Below are 14,083 nucleotides of genomic sequence, written 5' to 3' on the forward strand. Positions count from 1 at the left end.
GGTACTTTAAAATCATGTGGGTTTAAGATCTGTTTGCATGGTCCTCTGGAGCCTGAGGACCACAGTTTGATCGTTAGCTTTACAACATGAAAGGAAGGGATGCTTAAGTGAGTTTTAGTTTTGTCTGCATCTTGAATGGTTAATATATAACTGAGTAGTAGCATTTGACTAGCAATAACCCAATTTGTACTTGCATGATTAAAGAGTTTTTATCCTGTTTATAAGCTTGCATTTGTGTAAGTAAACTAAAAGGGAGGTTGTTGGATTTGCCTTTCTCAGTTGGCAACCAGTGTATCCTACCTAGTTTGTTTTGTTCCCTTGTGCCAGGTTTCCTTGATGTTATTCCCAAATAGGGAGTCTGACTCTAATTACAGGAAGAAAAGCTTAAAAGCTCCTGTTAGAGGAGAATTGTGGCTGTACAATAGCTTTATGTGGCTGTACAATAGCTGTATGTCAAAAGCATACTAAAATTGCAGAAGGGAAGGTGTAAATCTAGCTCTGCTCATACACCAGGTTGATTCAGTAACTGTCACCTGCTAGTCAACTGATTTACTGTGCCCCTGGTTCCTTCTTAAATAAACGGGTTTCAAAGTGCTGCAAAGTAGCTACATTAAAGCAAATAGCTTGAAGGTGTTTTGAATGCCAGGCAGTGCTTTGCATGTTAAATACTAGCCTGGTTTTGTTTTACTGCTGCAGGACAAACAGTGCTCTCAGCCCCAGAAAGTTTTGGTTTCCTGGCTTGGCTGCTATTAACTTTTTTCCCTGCTCGGTTATTCCAGGGAAACCAGGCTTTTAAGCTCTGTTGCATTGCTCAGCAGCTCTTTATTTGCCACTTTGTAGCTCTGCTCCCTTTCTGTTTGTGCTGTTCTGCTGTAGCCTCCAGACCAGTCCCCATTCTGACAGCGCCACTGAGCCCATAATAAGCAGTACGGTGTGGCACAGGCTTGCAGGACCACGTTCTGTTCCCAGTTAGAGCGTGCTCACGTTCCCAGTCTCAGCATCCCAGCTGTGGAAGGGGCATAGCAGGGTTTGCACATCTCTGATCTGCTTTAGGCCTGCTGATGGGAAGCATTTGATATTGCTATGTGAGCCTCACTTGTTTTTCTTACCTAGTTTTTAAAGAAACCTGTTACCAATGACCCTTCTTCTTGTTCCTATCTCTGCACAACACTGTGCAGTCAGCCTTAGCCTTGTTGTTTACAGACTTTAATCCATTCAGCAATTGGCATCATTATCCTGAAGAATGGTCTCCTTCAATCCTCAGGGTCAGATCTTGCCTTCAAGTAAAAGCTCTTGGTATTAAAACCATTGAACTAAAGTGATCATAAAGAAAGTTCTTCCAAAAAGCAATCCCTGTGTACCAGAACTAGATGCTATGGGCATTAAGAAAAACCTGAATTTATGATCTTTCTTACCTTACTGGTTTTCTCAGTAGCAGAAGTGGAAATTGAGCTGTGCCATCTGCAGTAAGGAAATAGATACCAATTGTGCCATGAGCATTCCCATGCGGATATGTCCTGGTTTCAGATTATGGTGAGTTTTAGAAGACAACCATGCATGCAGCAGCTCTTGCGGCTTGGAGACTGCTTTAACACTACTTTAGCTTCTTTTTGCCTGTGAAGTTAATAGGCTTATATCAGTTTACAACTGAGGGTTATTAAGGCAGTGGTCAGGCCATCCAGTTACAGTTCCTTTTTGGAATTTTAAACTCTACACTAATGAAACTCCAGCTGAAAGGAAGAGTTAAGGTGCTTTAGAGTTAATCTCTGCAAATCCAGCAGCCAAGAGTTGAAATCCATGCTAACAGGGGTTTAACTGTAATCTCCTGGAACAATGACTCCCTCTAACCAGAAGCCTCAGCTCTGGCTGTGCTGGTAGGGCAGCAGGATGGGATCTAATGCCTTCTCTTTGTCAAGGCAAAGTTTGGGATAGGTGAGCTGGACTGAATAGGTGCTACCCATATGTCTTGTGTCACGACTGAGGATCAAGAAATCCACTATGGTGGTCCTTGACATCCTGTTGTGGTTCTCTGTGAGCTAGCCAGTATATTGATTACTGTTTCAAATGATGAACTGGAACATATCTTAGAAATAGAGAAATAACATAGGATTTCAGTAAGAAGAAATGCAAAGGTTGCATAGGCAGAAGTAGTAAAATATGAACGTAACATGTACATTTATAATTGTAGTACAAGTTGGAGAATAACATACTAAGCCACAGATCTGATGAGTAACCACAAAGACACCCAGGAAAACAAATGTCATTCCTAGATTTTCAAGTAAGGTTGTTGTAAGTAAGAAACCCAGGAAATAAAATGTCACCAGGAATCTGATCTGGGATCCTAGCCCTCAGAGAGGATGCAATCTGCTTGGGGGAGACTCCAGCAGGAATGACCTGAGGTTGGGCAGATGAGGCCAGTGAGGCAGGAATGAACTTAGCCTAGAGATGGGGAAGCATGCTGGCAGTCTGCAGATGTCTGCAATGATGCTGCAGGGAGGAAGGTAACAAATTGTTCTCTGGCTTGATGGGGATAGGGCAAGAACTACAATTGCAACAGCAAAGGTTTAGGTTAGACATTAGAAAGCATTTTGGAAGCTTAAGGCTAATGAAAGGAGTGAGTTGCCTGGGGAGGTCACTGAGTCTGTCTGGGAAAACCTCTAATGAGAAGGGTTTGGGCTGGGCTGTCCCTGCCTTGGGCAGGGGCTGAGTGACCTCTCTACAGCCCTTCCAGCCCTCTTTCCTGCTAATGTACTTGAGTCTCTTTTTACTCCTGGGCCACAGACAAAGCTTCTCTAGTACATTCATGTCTGTGAGAAAACACTTGGGTATGTCTTCTCCTCTCATTTATGTGCGCTTTTCTTGGCTCTGTACAGCCACCTTGCCATCACATACATGTACTGTGGATTCCATACAGCAGTTTGGCTCTGTACACCTCAGACCAGAGCTTCTATCCCTGATTCTACAAGGTTTAACCAGATAAATCTGTGCACCTCGCACTAACATCAGGCTGACTCAGTCAGTGCTTCCCTCTGCTCCGCAGCATAGTCTGCATTTTGTAGTTCTAGAGCATTTGGGATCAGGTGCTGGTGTTTCTAAAAGGGCCTAGGGTCAGGGGCTATCTCTCAGCAGGCTGGGGCCAGAAATCCTGGACCATTCCTGGGTTTGCTCAAGGTAAACCACATGGAATCCCTCTCATGTCCACGCTGCAGGGGCAGGACAGCAAACGCCCTGGCAATTCAAGGTAAAATGGGTGTGCTTTGAGCAGCTGACCTTTGAACAGCATGTTTCTCAATCATGGATGCTGGTGTGTACTTCTCTCAAGGTAAAGGGAGGATCAGCCCCTATCAGTGTGACAAACCTGGAGCCCATTGCTCACCTACAGCAACCTTGCAGATGATGGTTTCACCCCCAGCTCTGCAGAGCCCTTTCAGGCCACCCATCTAGCTTGTGTCTTAACTAGGGTGCAATGTAGGTGTAGAACAGTGTCTCTTAATCCTGGAGTGACTCCTATGTATGTGGTTGCACTTATGTGCCCCCGTGCTTTCGAGATGGTGCCATATATTTTGCCTGTCATCTCTACAGCAACTTCAAACCCTAGTTTTGAATTGATTCTTATGGAAACAGAGTTTTGCAGTTGGAGCAGCACTCCCTGTATGGCTAATAGGCTTGCAGTTGGTCTGTTTATTTTGCTTTGGCTCCACTTGTCTTGGCATTACAAATGTCACACACAGCAAGTGGCTGCCTGGACTAAAGGCAGAAAGTGCCTGTTTCTGGCAACTCAACAGCAGCTTCCTTAGAGCTCTTGGCACCCTCTTACGGTGAGTGTGCAGGGACTGTCCTGTGGGCAGAAGCTGAATGTGATTTCTGTCTTAAAGAACAGTCACAAAATAAGTGTAAAATACCTAATTTTACTCTGTTCCCTGGGATTTCATGCTGTGTGCCTTTCTGGCGAATCACAGAAAAAGAGCATAAAGAGATAATGCCTATCACCAGCTGATTGCTGTCAGAAAAGTTCCTGTGGAGCTGGAAAAGAAAGATTGCAGCTAAACCCAACTCCACAGTAGGTAGGTTACATTGGCTTTATCAGCCCCCTGAATGTGGGAGAGAAGAGGAATGGGAAGAAGCTAAAAGGAAAGGAGAAAAAGGGCTGCTCATGACGGAGAAGGCATCCTGGACTTTGGAGAAGCCTGACCCCAGGAGTGTTTGCAGGGGATGAGAAGAGAGAATTACTGTTCAGACTGGCTTTTGCACAGGGGGTTCCCCCCCAGATACTTGGCTTGCCTGAATGTCAAAATGAAGCACTGTAGTTTGGAGTAAGGCTGTGCTAAGGACGAGTTAGCATCAGAGTGTGAAGCCAGGAGAGCCTGGCTGCCTGGTCACAGGCTTAGGGAAGGCTCCAGAGAGCCATAGGCCACAGTGCAATGAGGCAAGGTGGCAGAGCTCACGCATGGGGAGAGGAGATGGGGCAGTGATCCATGGTATGGAGCCAAGGGAGGAGCTGCAGTGCTTTACTGAAGTTTAAGTCCTCTCTAAATAGTCTTGTCTTTAAAACATAAAATTCAACAGCTAGTTCATAGTTTTCATTTTGTTCTTGCATGTCTGAAGCACAAGACAGTAAAAGGGGACCTAAGCTAGCAAATGTCCCCTGCCTGTGGCAGATGAGCTGTTTGGTGGGGAAGCACCCTCACCAGCCTCTGACTGCCATGAGGAGTAAGAGACCCAGGAAATACGACCACAGGGAAAAGTTAAGGCGATTGGGGTTGTTTAGTAAAGAGGGAGCATGCAGAATCTGTATACTAAAGGACTTTTTTAATGTGTGAGAAGTTGTCAGGAAGAGGATTGTGATCAATTTGTTTTCTGTGACAGCTCAGGAGGACTTAAACCACAGCAAGGAAGATGCACAGCAGATTGTAGAAAGACTCTTCTAACTCCTAGGTTCACTATGCACTGGCATGGCTTCCTGGAGAGGAAGATTTCAGAACAAGTCATATCAGCTTTCTGGAGGATGCTCTAGGTGCATTTGATCCTGCATCACTTCTGGAGGGAGCAGGTGATCTGCTGAATTCCTTTGCCACCTGTAAGTGCTGTAATGATCAGTCACCCAAGCAAAGCCTCCCAAATCACAGATCATAGAGTCACAGAATCATAGACTGGTTTGGGTTGGAAAGGACCTTAATGTTTATCCAGCTCCACCCCTTGCCACGGGCAGGGACACCTTTCACTGGAGCAGCTTGCTCCAAGCCCCTGTGTCCAACCTGGCCTTGGACACTGCCACGGATGGGGCAGCCACAGCTTCTCTGGGCAAGAGAAGTTGTGGAAGTCTAATGACCAACACCTTCCTCCCCAACTTTATTTACCTTGATTCCTCTGTCCAGCACATGTACACTTAATTAAACAAATTCCTAACCCTCCAAAGGCCTTTTCCCTAGCAGGAAGTCCATGTGCATCTCCTCTGTGTACCCATGGAAGTTGGTAGGTGGCCTGTGCTTTCCTCCTGTCACTTAATGCCGGGGCATTTCGCGGGCAGTAAGTTATCTTGCTGGGGATAAGAAGGGAAAGAGCTTGCTCAGGCCTTTCCTTCCAGGGGACTGTTCGGTGTGAGGCTTATTTTGAGAGCTGGATTTTGTTTTCTCTGCCGCTAGAGGGAAACCTTTGCCTATGATTGGAAAGAAAGGGCGTCTCAGTTTCGGGATGCTGAGTTGTAGGATGTATAAATACCAACCCTGGGATACTGCATATCCCAGGCAATCCCGCTGCTGATGTAAAATGTATGTTGTCATACCTCAGTGTGGTTTGGTGGGGAAAAGAGAGGAATTAAGGAATCAAATTCTGAGCCCATGCAACATAAATTGCTCCTGGGGCTCTGAGACAAGGGGTTCTGGGGGGATCAGGCAGCTCAGTTCATGTGTGGTGTGTTCCATCAGCATCCTGCAGCATCCCAGCTTTTGTCTAAGCCAGTGCTTGCCCCATGGGCTGTGGTGGGGCAGCAGCCTTTGGGGTTCCCACAGATGCCTCAAATAGCTTTGCTTTCTGAGAGCAAACCTGAATGAAATGCTTCTTCCTTAGGAATTAATTTGCCACAGTTCAGCTGTGTACACATCTCTTTTTCCCCCCTCTTTATTAATAGGAGAAACTGAGTCATTACAAACTGTGTGTTCTTTAATTGCTCCAGCAATGTCTATAAATTGCTTCCAGCAACTCAGGCAGAGGAGTCCAAGTGTTATTGAAGATGCTTGGAGGAAACTCTGATGTCAGTCTAGCATTCAGAGTTACCTTCCCCGTGTTTAGGAAGGTGATGCTTTGTCAAAGTTTCTTGGTGTACGAGTCTCTTCTGTATGTGTTGAGACTGCTCCAAAACAAATAGCTTTATCAGATGTAGTAGTTTTTTGTGGTTTTAATAACTCTGGGTGCTTATACTGCCCTTGGTGAGACGTGTGGGTGTTCAGTCGAACCCATTGATCATGTTTTTCTTGGTCATATGGCGATTTCTCCACTATTCATTGTGGATAATACCCCTGTGTCTGAGGGGGAACCCATGGCGAAGTCAGGCTGTGGGAGCAGGAGTTGTGTGAGCACACTGTAGGTAACAGATCTGTTGCCTTCCATTTTAAGAGTGACCTTTAACTCACCAGACTTAGCAAAATGCCTCGGGCCGGGTGCTGCGGTGCCCACTGGAGGCTCACCTCACGGGCGCAGCGTGACAGTGGCCCTGGCCAGCGGCTTGGCACTGCCCTGCAGCTCTGCCTGGCTCGTGGTGACTGTGCCAGGGCAGCGGGCAGTGCATCCGAGCTGAGGGCTGAGCTGCTTCCCTTCCTAAGGGAGAACAGGATGGATTGACCGTGCTGGGCTCCGGTGGGCGACAGCACAGAAGGACAAGGAGCTGTGCCTGCGGAACCTAGAAGATGAGAAAGGAGGCAAAACTCCTTTCCCAGTGAGGGATGGCAGCGTGGAATTGTGCGTTCTCCGTGACATTGATCCTCCACAACAAGTGCAGGAAAACGTCTTCAGTTACAGAAACCACATTCAGCTGGAGGTTCAGGGAGTTATTTTTGGAAGCTCAGCGACTTCCCTGAACTTCTGTTTAATAGGTGGGCCATTGCTGGTGTCAAGATTGATTTTTGTATTGTGGCATAATTGGCTTTTTAAATGCGTTTGTGTGGAAAAAGAACATGGAAGACGCTCCTCTGCCTCTGTTGACTGTGCCAACAGCTCCCTACAATGACCAGAAGCCAGGAACCAGTGGATTGCGGAAGAAGACCTTTTATTTTGAATCCAAGATGAACTATTTGCAGAATTTTATCCAGAGTATATTTTATTCCATAGACCTAAGAGATCGACAAGGATCTTCTATGGTAGTTGGAGGTGATGGGAGATACCTTAATAAGTCCGCAGTGGAACTGATAGTCCAAATGGCTGCTGCCAATGGGGTTGGTAAATGTTAAATGCCTAACTTCCTATAGTTGTGTAGCTGATAAATGCAGAAAACCATAGTAAATTAGTCACTGCATGATTTAATTTCCCCAAAGACTTTCCTCAACTGGTAATAGTTAACTTTTTAATGGGAAATCAGCTTGGTAGTACAGAAATTGCTGGTTTTTCACTTTGAAGTGATGTGGTTGGATAGAAGCATGTGAGAATACACGTGCAGCAAAGAAAAGAAAGGCTGCTTGGGGTCTGTGTGCTCTTGCTTTGTGTTTTGACATGCTATGAGCTATGGACACCTGTGGAGTTCATAGCCTCGCTGTCAGATCCTGTTCAGAAGTGAGGTAGCTGCTAGAGCCATGGCTCGCCGTTCTGTGCAGCTCGGCAGAAGCTCTTTCAGCATGGGTCTGAGCTGCTCAGCAAAATGAAAGGTAAACCAAGGTGGATTCTTTCCCAGTGGTTATAAGTTATGGCTGTGTGATAAAATACGCTGGGAGCATTTGAAAATTGAAATAAGATGAGAGTTAGGAACCGAGTGGCAATCTTTACAGTGTTCTCTGTGTGGAAATCTGTGTTTTGGAAGCAGAACAGAAGGCTTGCATGTTTGCAGCAGACTCTTGGGCACTGGGGTTTTGTCTTTGTTTCCTCCTGCTTTTTAAGAAGAAAAGACTCTGCTGTCTGTCCTGGATCTCTTAGGGCAGAGCAAGCTTTATGCTGAGAGACCTGGCTCTTAGGAATTTGACAGAAAAACCTATCTGATCACAACAGGGTAATAAGTAGTGACTGGGAGAATAGAAGGAGAGAATTATTTTGCTTTTTAAATCAAGATATTTTCAACCTTTTTGGGGCAAAATATTCTTTGGCATTGCAAATTAATGTATTGCTCTAAAGCCAGTGTATGGGCTGAGCAGAAGAGCTGGGAAATGTGCACAAAGAGCCAGGCCTGCTGCTTGGACTGCTTGACACTAGGACAGATCTGCTGGTAAAGGTGAGATTACACAGATCTTCCCCAGCTGAGGCTTTTCTCATGCGTTTCATTCCAGCAATGTGGCTCTTGTCTGGCTAAAATCTAGTTTCACTGCTGGTTCTGGTATTTTTTGTTGGTTTTTCTACAGTCTGGCTAATACCTGTGACTATCAGCACTGTGCTTTAGAGAACAGAAGGCAGGAGCCCAAGGATTCTTTCCAGTATAAAAAAGACCATAAGGAGGGTGTGTGTATTGTGTTTTGAGTATGTGACAGTCTCCTTGGAGGTGTGTACCAGAGACAGGTACTGTTAAGTCTATAAATGTGGGATCAACAGGGTTTCAAATTGCACCAAGCATGTTGATAGCATCACATTCCATGTTAATGATGATTATTTGGTTAAAGGAAATTACCAAGGTAGTTGGTTCACTTAACTTGACTTGCCTAAGGAGAAGTGTCATTATTCAGAGGCTGTAACTGTACTAGTGTATAGGATTGGTGCATCTTGTGATGCATCTCTTTTACAGCAAGAGGATGGGAAGGGTGTGCTGATGGCACAGTGAAGCTGTAGATACCAGTTTCCCTGGCCTGGAAAATATGGTTTTGGTGTGAAAGCATCAGCCTTGTGTTACTGGGGGAGGAGGTAGGCCACAGGAGGTATCTTGCTTGTGTGCATCTTAGTGGGGCTTTCAGTAAAACCAGGGTAGAAGTGTTGCCTGGATCGCTTCAGAGCGCTGTGACCCAAAATCACTGCACAAAGTGGGCCTGTTTGTGAACAGGAGAAGAGAAGGCTCCTTAAGGGGAGACCTTAGAACAACTTCAGTGCCTAAAGGGGCTTCAGGAAAGCTGGAGAGGGGCTTTGGACAAGGGCCTGTAGGGACAGGCCAAGGGGAATGGCTTTAACCTGCCCGAGGGGAGACTGAGATGAGCTCTTAGGCAGAAGCTCTTCCCTGTGAGAGTGCTGAGGTACTGGCACAGGGTGCCCAGAGAAGCTGTGGCTGCCCCATCCCTGGCAGTGTTCAAGGCCAGGTTGGACACAGGGGCTTGGAGCAAGCTGCTCTAGTGGAAGGGGTCCCTGCCTGTGGCAGGGGTTGGAACTGGATGAGTTTTAAGGTCCCTTCCAACGCAAACCAGTCTGGGATTCTGTGATTTCATCCTTAGTCTTTTCTTGTGAGAATTTGCAGAGAATTAAAGATCAGGTGTGAATTGCTCAGTATGCTGCTATACCGAGCAACCTTTTCCACAAAGGATTTAGCACTGGATGGGTGGGAATAACGTCTGAAAACTTCTGAAAGCCAAGGAGGACCCCAAATCAGAGAGTAGCACATCTGGAGACAAGTTTTCCTTCTTTTCCTTCCTCGTAGCTGCCATGCACGGGCAAAAGCTGCAGTTCAGGTGCGTGGGGAGGTCAGGTTGGGTAAGGCCAAGGGATTTGATGTGTTCCCCAGCTCTCCTGCAGCTGATGTGTGGTTTGGGAGGGAAACTCCCTTGTTTTGCCAGTCCTTTCCAGCATCCCTTGAGCTGCACATGAGGCCTGGAAGAGCACTGATGCAGAGGGGTGTTATGGCTGAATGTGACCCTCAAAGGGAAGCTGTGAAACGAAAGAATCACAGAATCCCAGGTTGGAAGGGACCTCAGGGATCATCTCATCCAACCTTCCTAAGCAAAGCATGACCCCGAGTAGATGTCCCAGCATGCTGTCCAGATGAATCTTGAAGTCTTTAGCATATTTTACTTTCTAAGGTTATTGCCTATGTTGAACCTGATTAGAGAATAGGTGTGCCCAGAAACTATGTGAGGGGATATCTGCTTTCGTTCCTGGCAGAGCAGAGAGACAGCGTCGAGGATCAGCTTCACGTGAGGATGTGTACCCATGTGTCATTTGGATGTGCACCAAAGGAGCTTATATCACATAGCAGTACAGAAAGTGTTTGCCTAGATAATGCTGCTTTTCCTGCCATTAAGAAGATGAGGTTTTAGAGAGGAGTTTCATGGAGACTGCATTAATTCTTGGTGAAACTGAAGCACCACAATTTGGAGGCTGGAAAGAGCTTTCACTTTGGGTTTATAAGCTGCTGTTTCAGGTTTATGCTCATTGGTGGGGATGCAGCTCTTTTAGCAGCACCTTGCTCACCCATCCCCTCTGTGACAGCTGTAGCATGCAAGAACCTGTTGGCAGTGAAGCTGGGGCTTAGCACTGGGCAGTGCCATGGGAGAGGAATCACAGTCATCCAGTGCCCTTGGCTTAGCACCAAACCTGGGCCTTCAGTCTGGGAATGCTGCTTTTCTTTGCTGCTTTATCCTGTGTTTGAATGAAATTCCTCCTCTTTCCTCAGTCATATATAGAGTTTAATCTCTGTGGTTGACAGGGAGTAGCCTGGTGTTCTCTTACATCTGTCACCTCATTAACAAAGTCTGTGTTGAGGAACATGGCTTATGTTAAGGAACATGTTCTTCCAGATAAATATTCATCTTCTGCTTTATTATATCAACTCCAGCAACCTGATCACGTTGTACTGCTTAGCACATTGTTCTGGATTTAATCTGGGTGATAGAACTGAATTCATGGGAAGGAGATGTGTTACCCGCTGCGAGTCAGACAATCTGCAGCTGCTCCCATGGGAACAGAGATGATGTTCAATTTTTGTTCTGTTTTGGCTTCTCTCGGTCCCATTGTGTCTTTTGAAAGCAAAGTTCAGTACCACAGACAAAGGGTGGTGTGCTGGGGTTTTGTTTAGTTCTTGCTGAGATGCCCCTGGAAAGTTCAGCTCTCCAGTGCAAGCTGCCATTTCCAGCTGGGCTGCAGTGCTTGTAAAGGAAAATGCTAAAAAAGCACAACAGAATCACAGAATCACAGACTGGTTTGGGTTGGAAAGGACCTTAAGCTCCTCCAGCTCCAACCCCCTGCCACAAGGCAGGGACACCTTCCACTAGAGCAGCTTGCTCCAAGCCCCTGTGTCCAACCTGGCCTTGAACACTGCCAGGGATGGGGCAGCCACAGCTTCTCTGGGCACCCTGTGCCAGCGCCTCAGCACCCTCACAGTAAAGAACTTCTTCCTTAGATCTAACCTGAACTTCCCCTGTTTCAGTCTGAACCCATCACCCCTTGTCCTACCACTACAGTCCCTAATGAAGAGCCCCTCTCCCTTATCCTTGTAGGCCCCCTTCACATGCTGGAAGGGTCAGATGCTGCCCTTCACTGTACACAGCAGAGAGCAGCAGCAGCCTCCCAGAACAAGCTGTTTCTGTGCAGAGAAAGAGCACCTCTGCCATCAGCATGCTCCTGGGGCTCTGCTTTACCTGTCACCAGTGGGGTTTTGTGGGTCTGCTGGGTTTAGGTTTTGGGGTTCACAGAAGTTTCTTTTGCTCTTTCATTTCCAGATTGGCCGCTTGGTCATCGGGCAGAATGGCATTCTCTCCACCCCAGCAGTGTCCTGCATCATCAGAAAAATTAAAGCCATTGGTGGCATCATTCTGACAGCCAGCCATAACCCTGGTGGCCCCAATGGAGATTTTGGCATTAAATTCAATATTGCCAATGGAGGTAAGTTTGCTTTGTCCATAAAATCCCAGACTGATTTGTGTTGGAAGGGCCTAAAGCCCATCCAGTTCCAACCCCTGCCACAGGCAGGGACACCTTCCACCAGAGCAGCTTGCTCCAAGGCCCTGTGACCAACCTGGCCTTGAACACTGCCAGGGATGGGGCAGCCACAGCTTCTCTGGGCACCCTGTGCCAGCGCCTCAGCACCCTCCCAAGGAAGAGCTTCTGCCTAAGAGCTCATCTCAGTCTCCCCTCTGGCAGGTTAAATCCATTCCCCTTGGCCTGTCCCTACAGGCCCTTGTCCCAAGCCCCTCTCCAGCTTTCCTGCAGCCCCTTCAGGCACTGGAGCTGCTCTCAGGTCTCCCCTTCAGGAGCCTTCTCTTCTCCAGGCTGCCCCAGCCCAGCTCACTCAGCCTGGCTCCAGAGCAGAGCTGCTCCAGCCCTTGTGGCCTCCTCTGCACTCACTCCAACAGCTCCACACTCCTTGTGTTGGGATTTAAGGCCATCCCTGCTCTGTGAGACATTCCTCTCCTAGGGAGGTATTCCCAGCCTCAGATCTGTTGCTGTACTTCCGAAGCACACTCCTCTTGCAGTCTGATTCTTTAACATCTTCTCCCTTGCCCATTCCATCCTGCAGGTCCTGCTCCTGAAGGTATCACGGATAAAATCTTCCAAATCAGCAAGAAAATTGAGGAGTATGCAATCTGCCCGGATCTCCAGGTGGACCTGAGCTCCATTGGGAAACAGCAGTTTGACTTGGAGAACAAATTTAAACCATTTACAGGTAAATGACAGCTCTTCCTTTTGGAAAGTTTCCTTTCAGGTGCATTTAGCGTGGGCCTGCCATAAGGACATTTGGTGTTTCTGAAGGACAGATGTGGCCATTCTGACCTCTCCTCCTCAGCCGTTGGATAAGTCAAACAGGGACATTGCTCCTGCTCTCCCTGGCGTTTATTCCTGTCTTTTTTTGGCCTGCATCTTACCTTGTGTAGATATTTTAGTTATATCACTGTTTCTGTCCTAGAGAAGGTTGGACTTCACTAGGTAGATTTGCTCCCCCAAACTTCCCCAGACACTGTTTTGTCTGTAAATCTAGCATTAACCTGTGCTTGCAAATCGGACAGCTCTGCAGTTAAAGTGCATTTTCCTGATTAAAAATCACAGTGTGTAATCCGTGTAACTGATTTCTTTTCCCAGAATTTCACATATAAAAGCTGTCTCTGTGAGTGGGAAAGCTGTTCCATTTCACACATGACTTTTGTCAGTCAGCAGTGAAACATGAAATGCATTAAAAAGGCTTTTGAAGAACACTTGCTGTGAGGGTTTATTTCCCATCTCCTGGTGCCCTATGCTTGGAACTGAAAGAAGTAAATTCAGAGATTCTAACAGTTGGTATTTCTCTCAGTTCCCATCTCTGTGTACTGGAATTTCTATGTTAATGGGGTTTTCATGGCTCTGTCTTTATACTGCCTGGTAGTTGCAAAGGTGCAATATTTTCCAGCTATTAGGTGAACAGTTCCCATTGAGTTTGGTGGAAATCTGAGACCTGTTTATATTTTTATATATACATATAAAAAAGTATAAATATATATATTAATATGTTTTATGTATATTTGTATATATCTGTTTCTATATATAAAATTATATATATATATAATATTTGCTTCCCCTTTTCCTTTAATCCCACTCTCCAGGTAAGCAGAGTGGGACTGAGCCCTCTGGAAAGAAGTCCAGGGAGCCATGGCTGTAACAGTGTTTGCCTTAAGGATTTTGTTGGTCTGTTTGGTCTGTAACCTGATTAGCAGTGACAGCCTGTGATTAAATTCTTAATACAGGACCATTATTAATGTCTTTCTGAAATGATTCTATGGGATGTTTAAAGGCTTTATGGTGAGCCTTGGCCCTTTGTACCAAGGACTGTCACCACAGTGCCATGTGTAGCAAAATTATCATTGAGTCCTAGAATGGTTTGGGTTGGAAGGGACCTTAAAGCTCACCCAGTTCCAACCCCTGCCACGGGCAGGGACCCCTTCCACTAGAGCAGCTTGCTCCAAGCCCCTGTGTCCAACCTGGCCTTGAGCACTGCCAGGGATGGGGCAGCCACAGCACCCTCACAGGGACGAACTTCTTCCTTATCTCCAATCTGAACTTCCCC

At 46.5% G+C, this 14,083-nt stretch overlaps 1 protein-coding gene across 2 annotated transcripts in view; it reads left to right on the forward strand.

The window, feature by feature from the left end:
• PGM1 (phosphoglucomutase 1) overlaps window positions 1–14,083 on the forward strand; it is a 28,262-nt gene that overhangs the window by 3,568 nt on the left and 10,611 nt on the right. The window contains exons 1-3 of one of the 2 annotated variants that reach the window (XM_062617576.1): window positions 6,905–7,427; window positions 11,769–11,931; window positions 12,566–12,712. In XM_062617576.1, the coding sequence (XP_062473560.1) occupies window positions 7,170–7,427; window positions 11,769–11,931; window positions 12,566–12,712 (568 nt within the window). In that variant the 5' untranslated portion in view covers window positions 6,905–7,169. Of the gene's footprint in view, window positions 1–6,904; window positions 7,428–11,768; window positions 11,932–12,565; window positions 12,713–14,083 lie in introns of those variants that run through there. The other variant, XM_062617575.1, reaches the window with a different exon arrangement.

This window comes from Pezoporus occidentalis, unplaced genomic scaffold (assembly GCF_034315485.1).
Source record: "Pezoporus occidentalis ecotype Australia unplaced genomic scaffold, CSIRO_AGI_Poc_V1 ctg198, whole genome shotgun sequence".
NCBI lineage: Eukaryota > Metazoa > Chordata > Aves > Psittaciformes > Psittacidae > Pezoporus > Pezoporus occidentalis.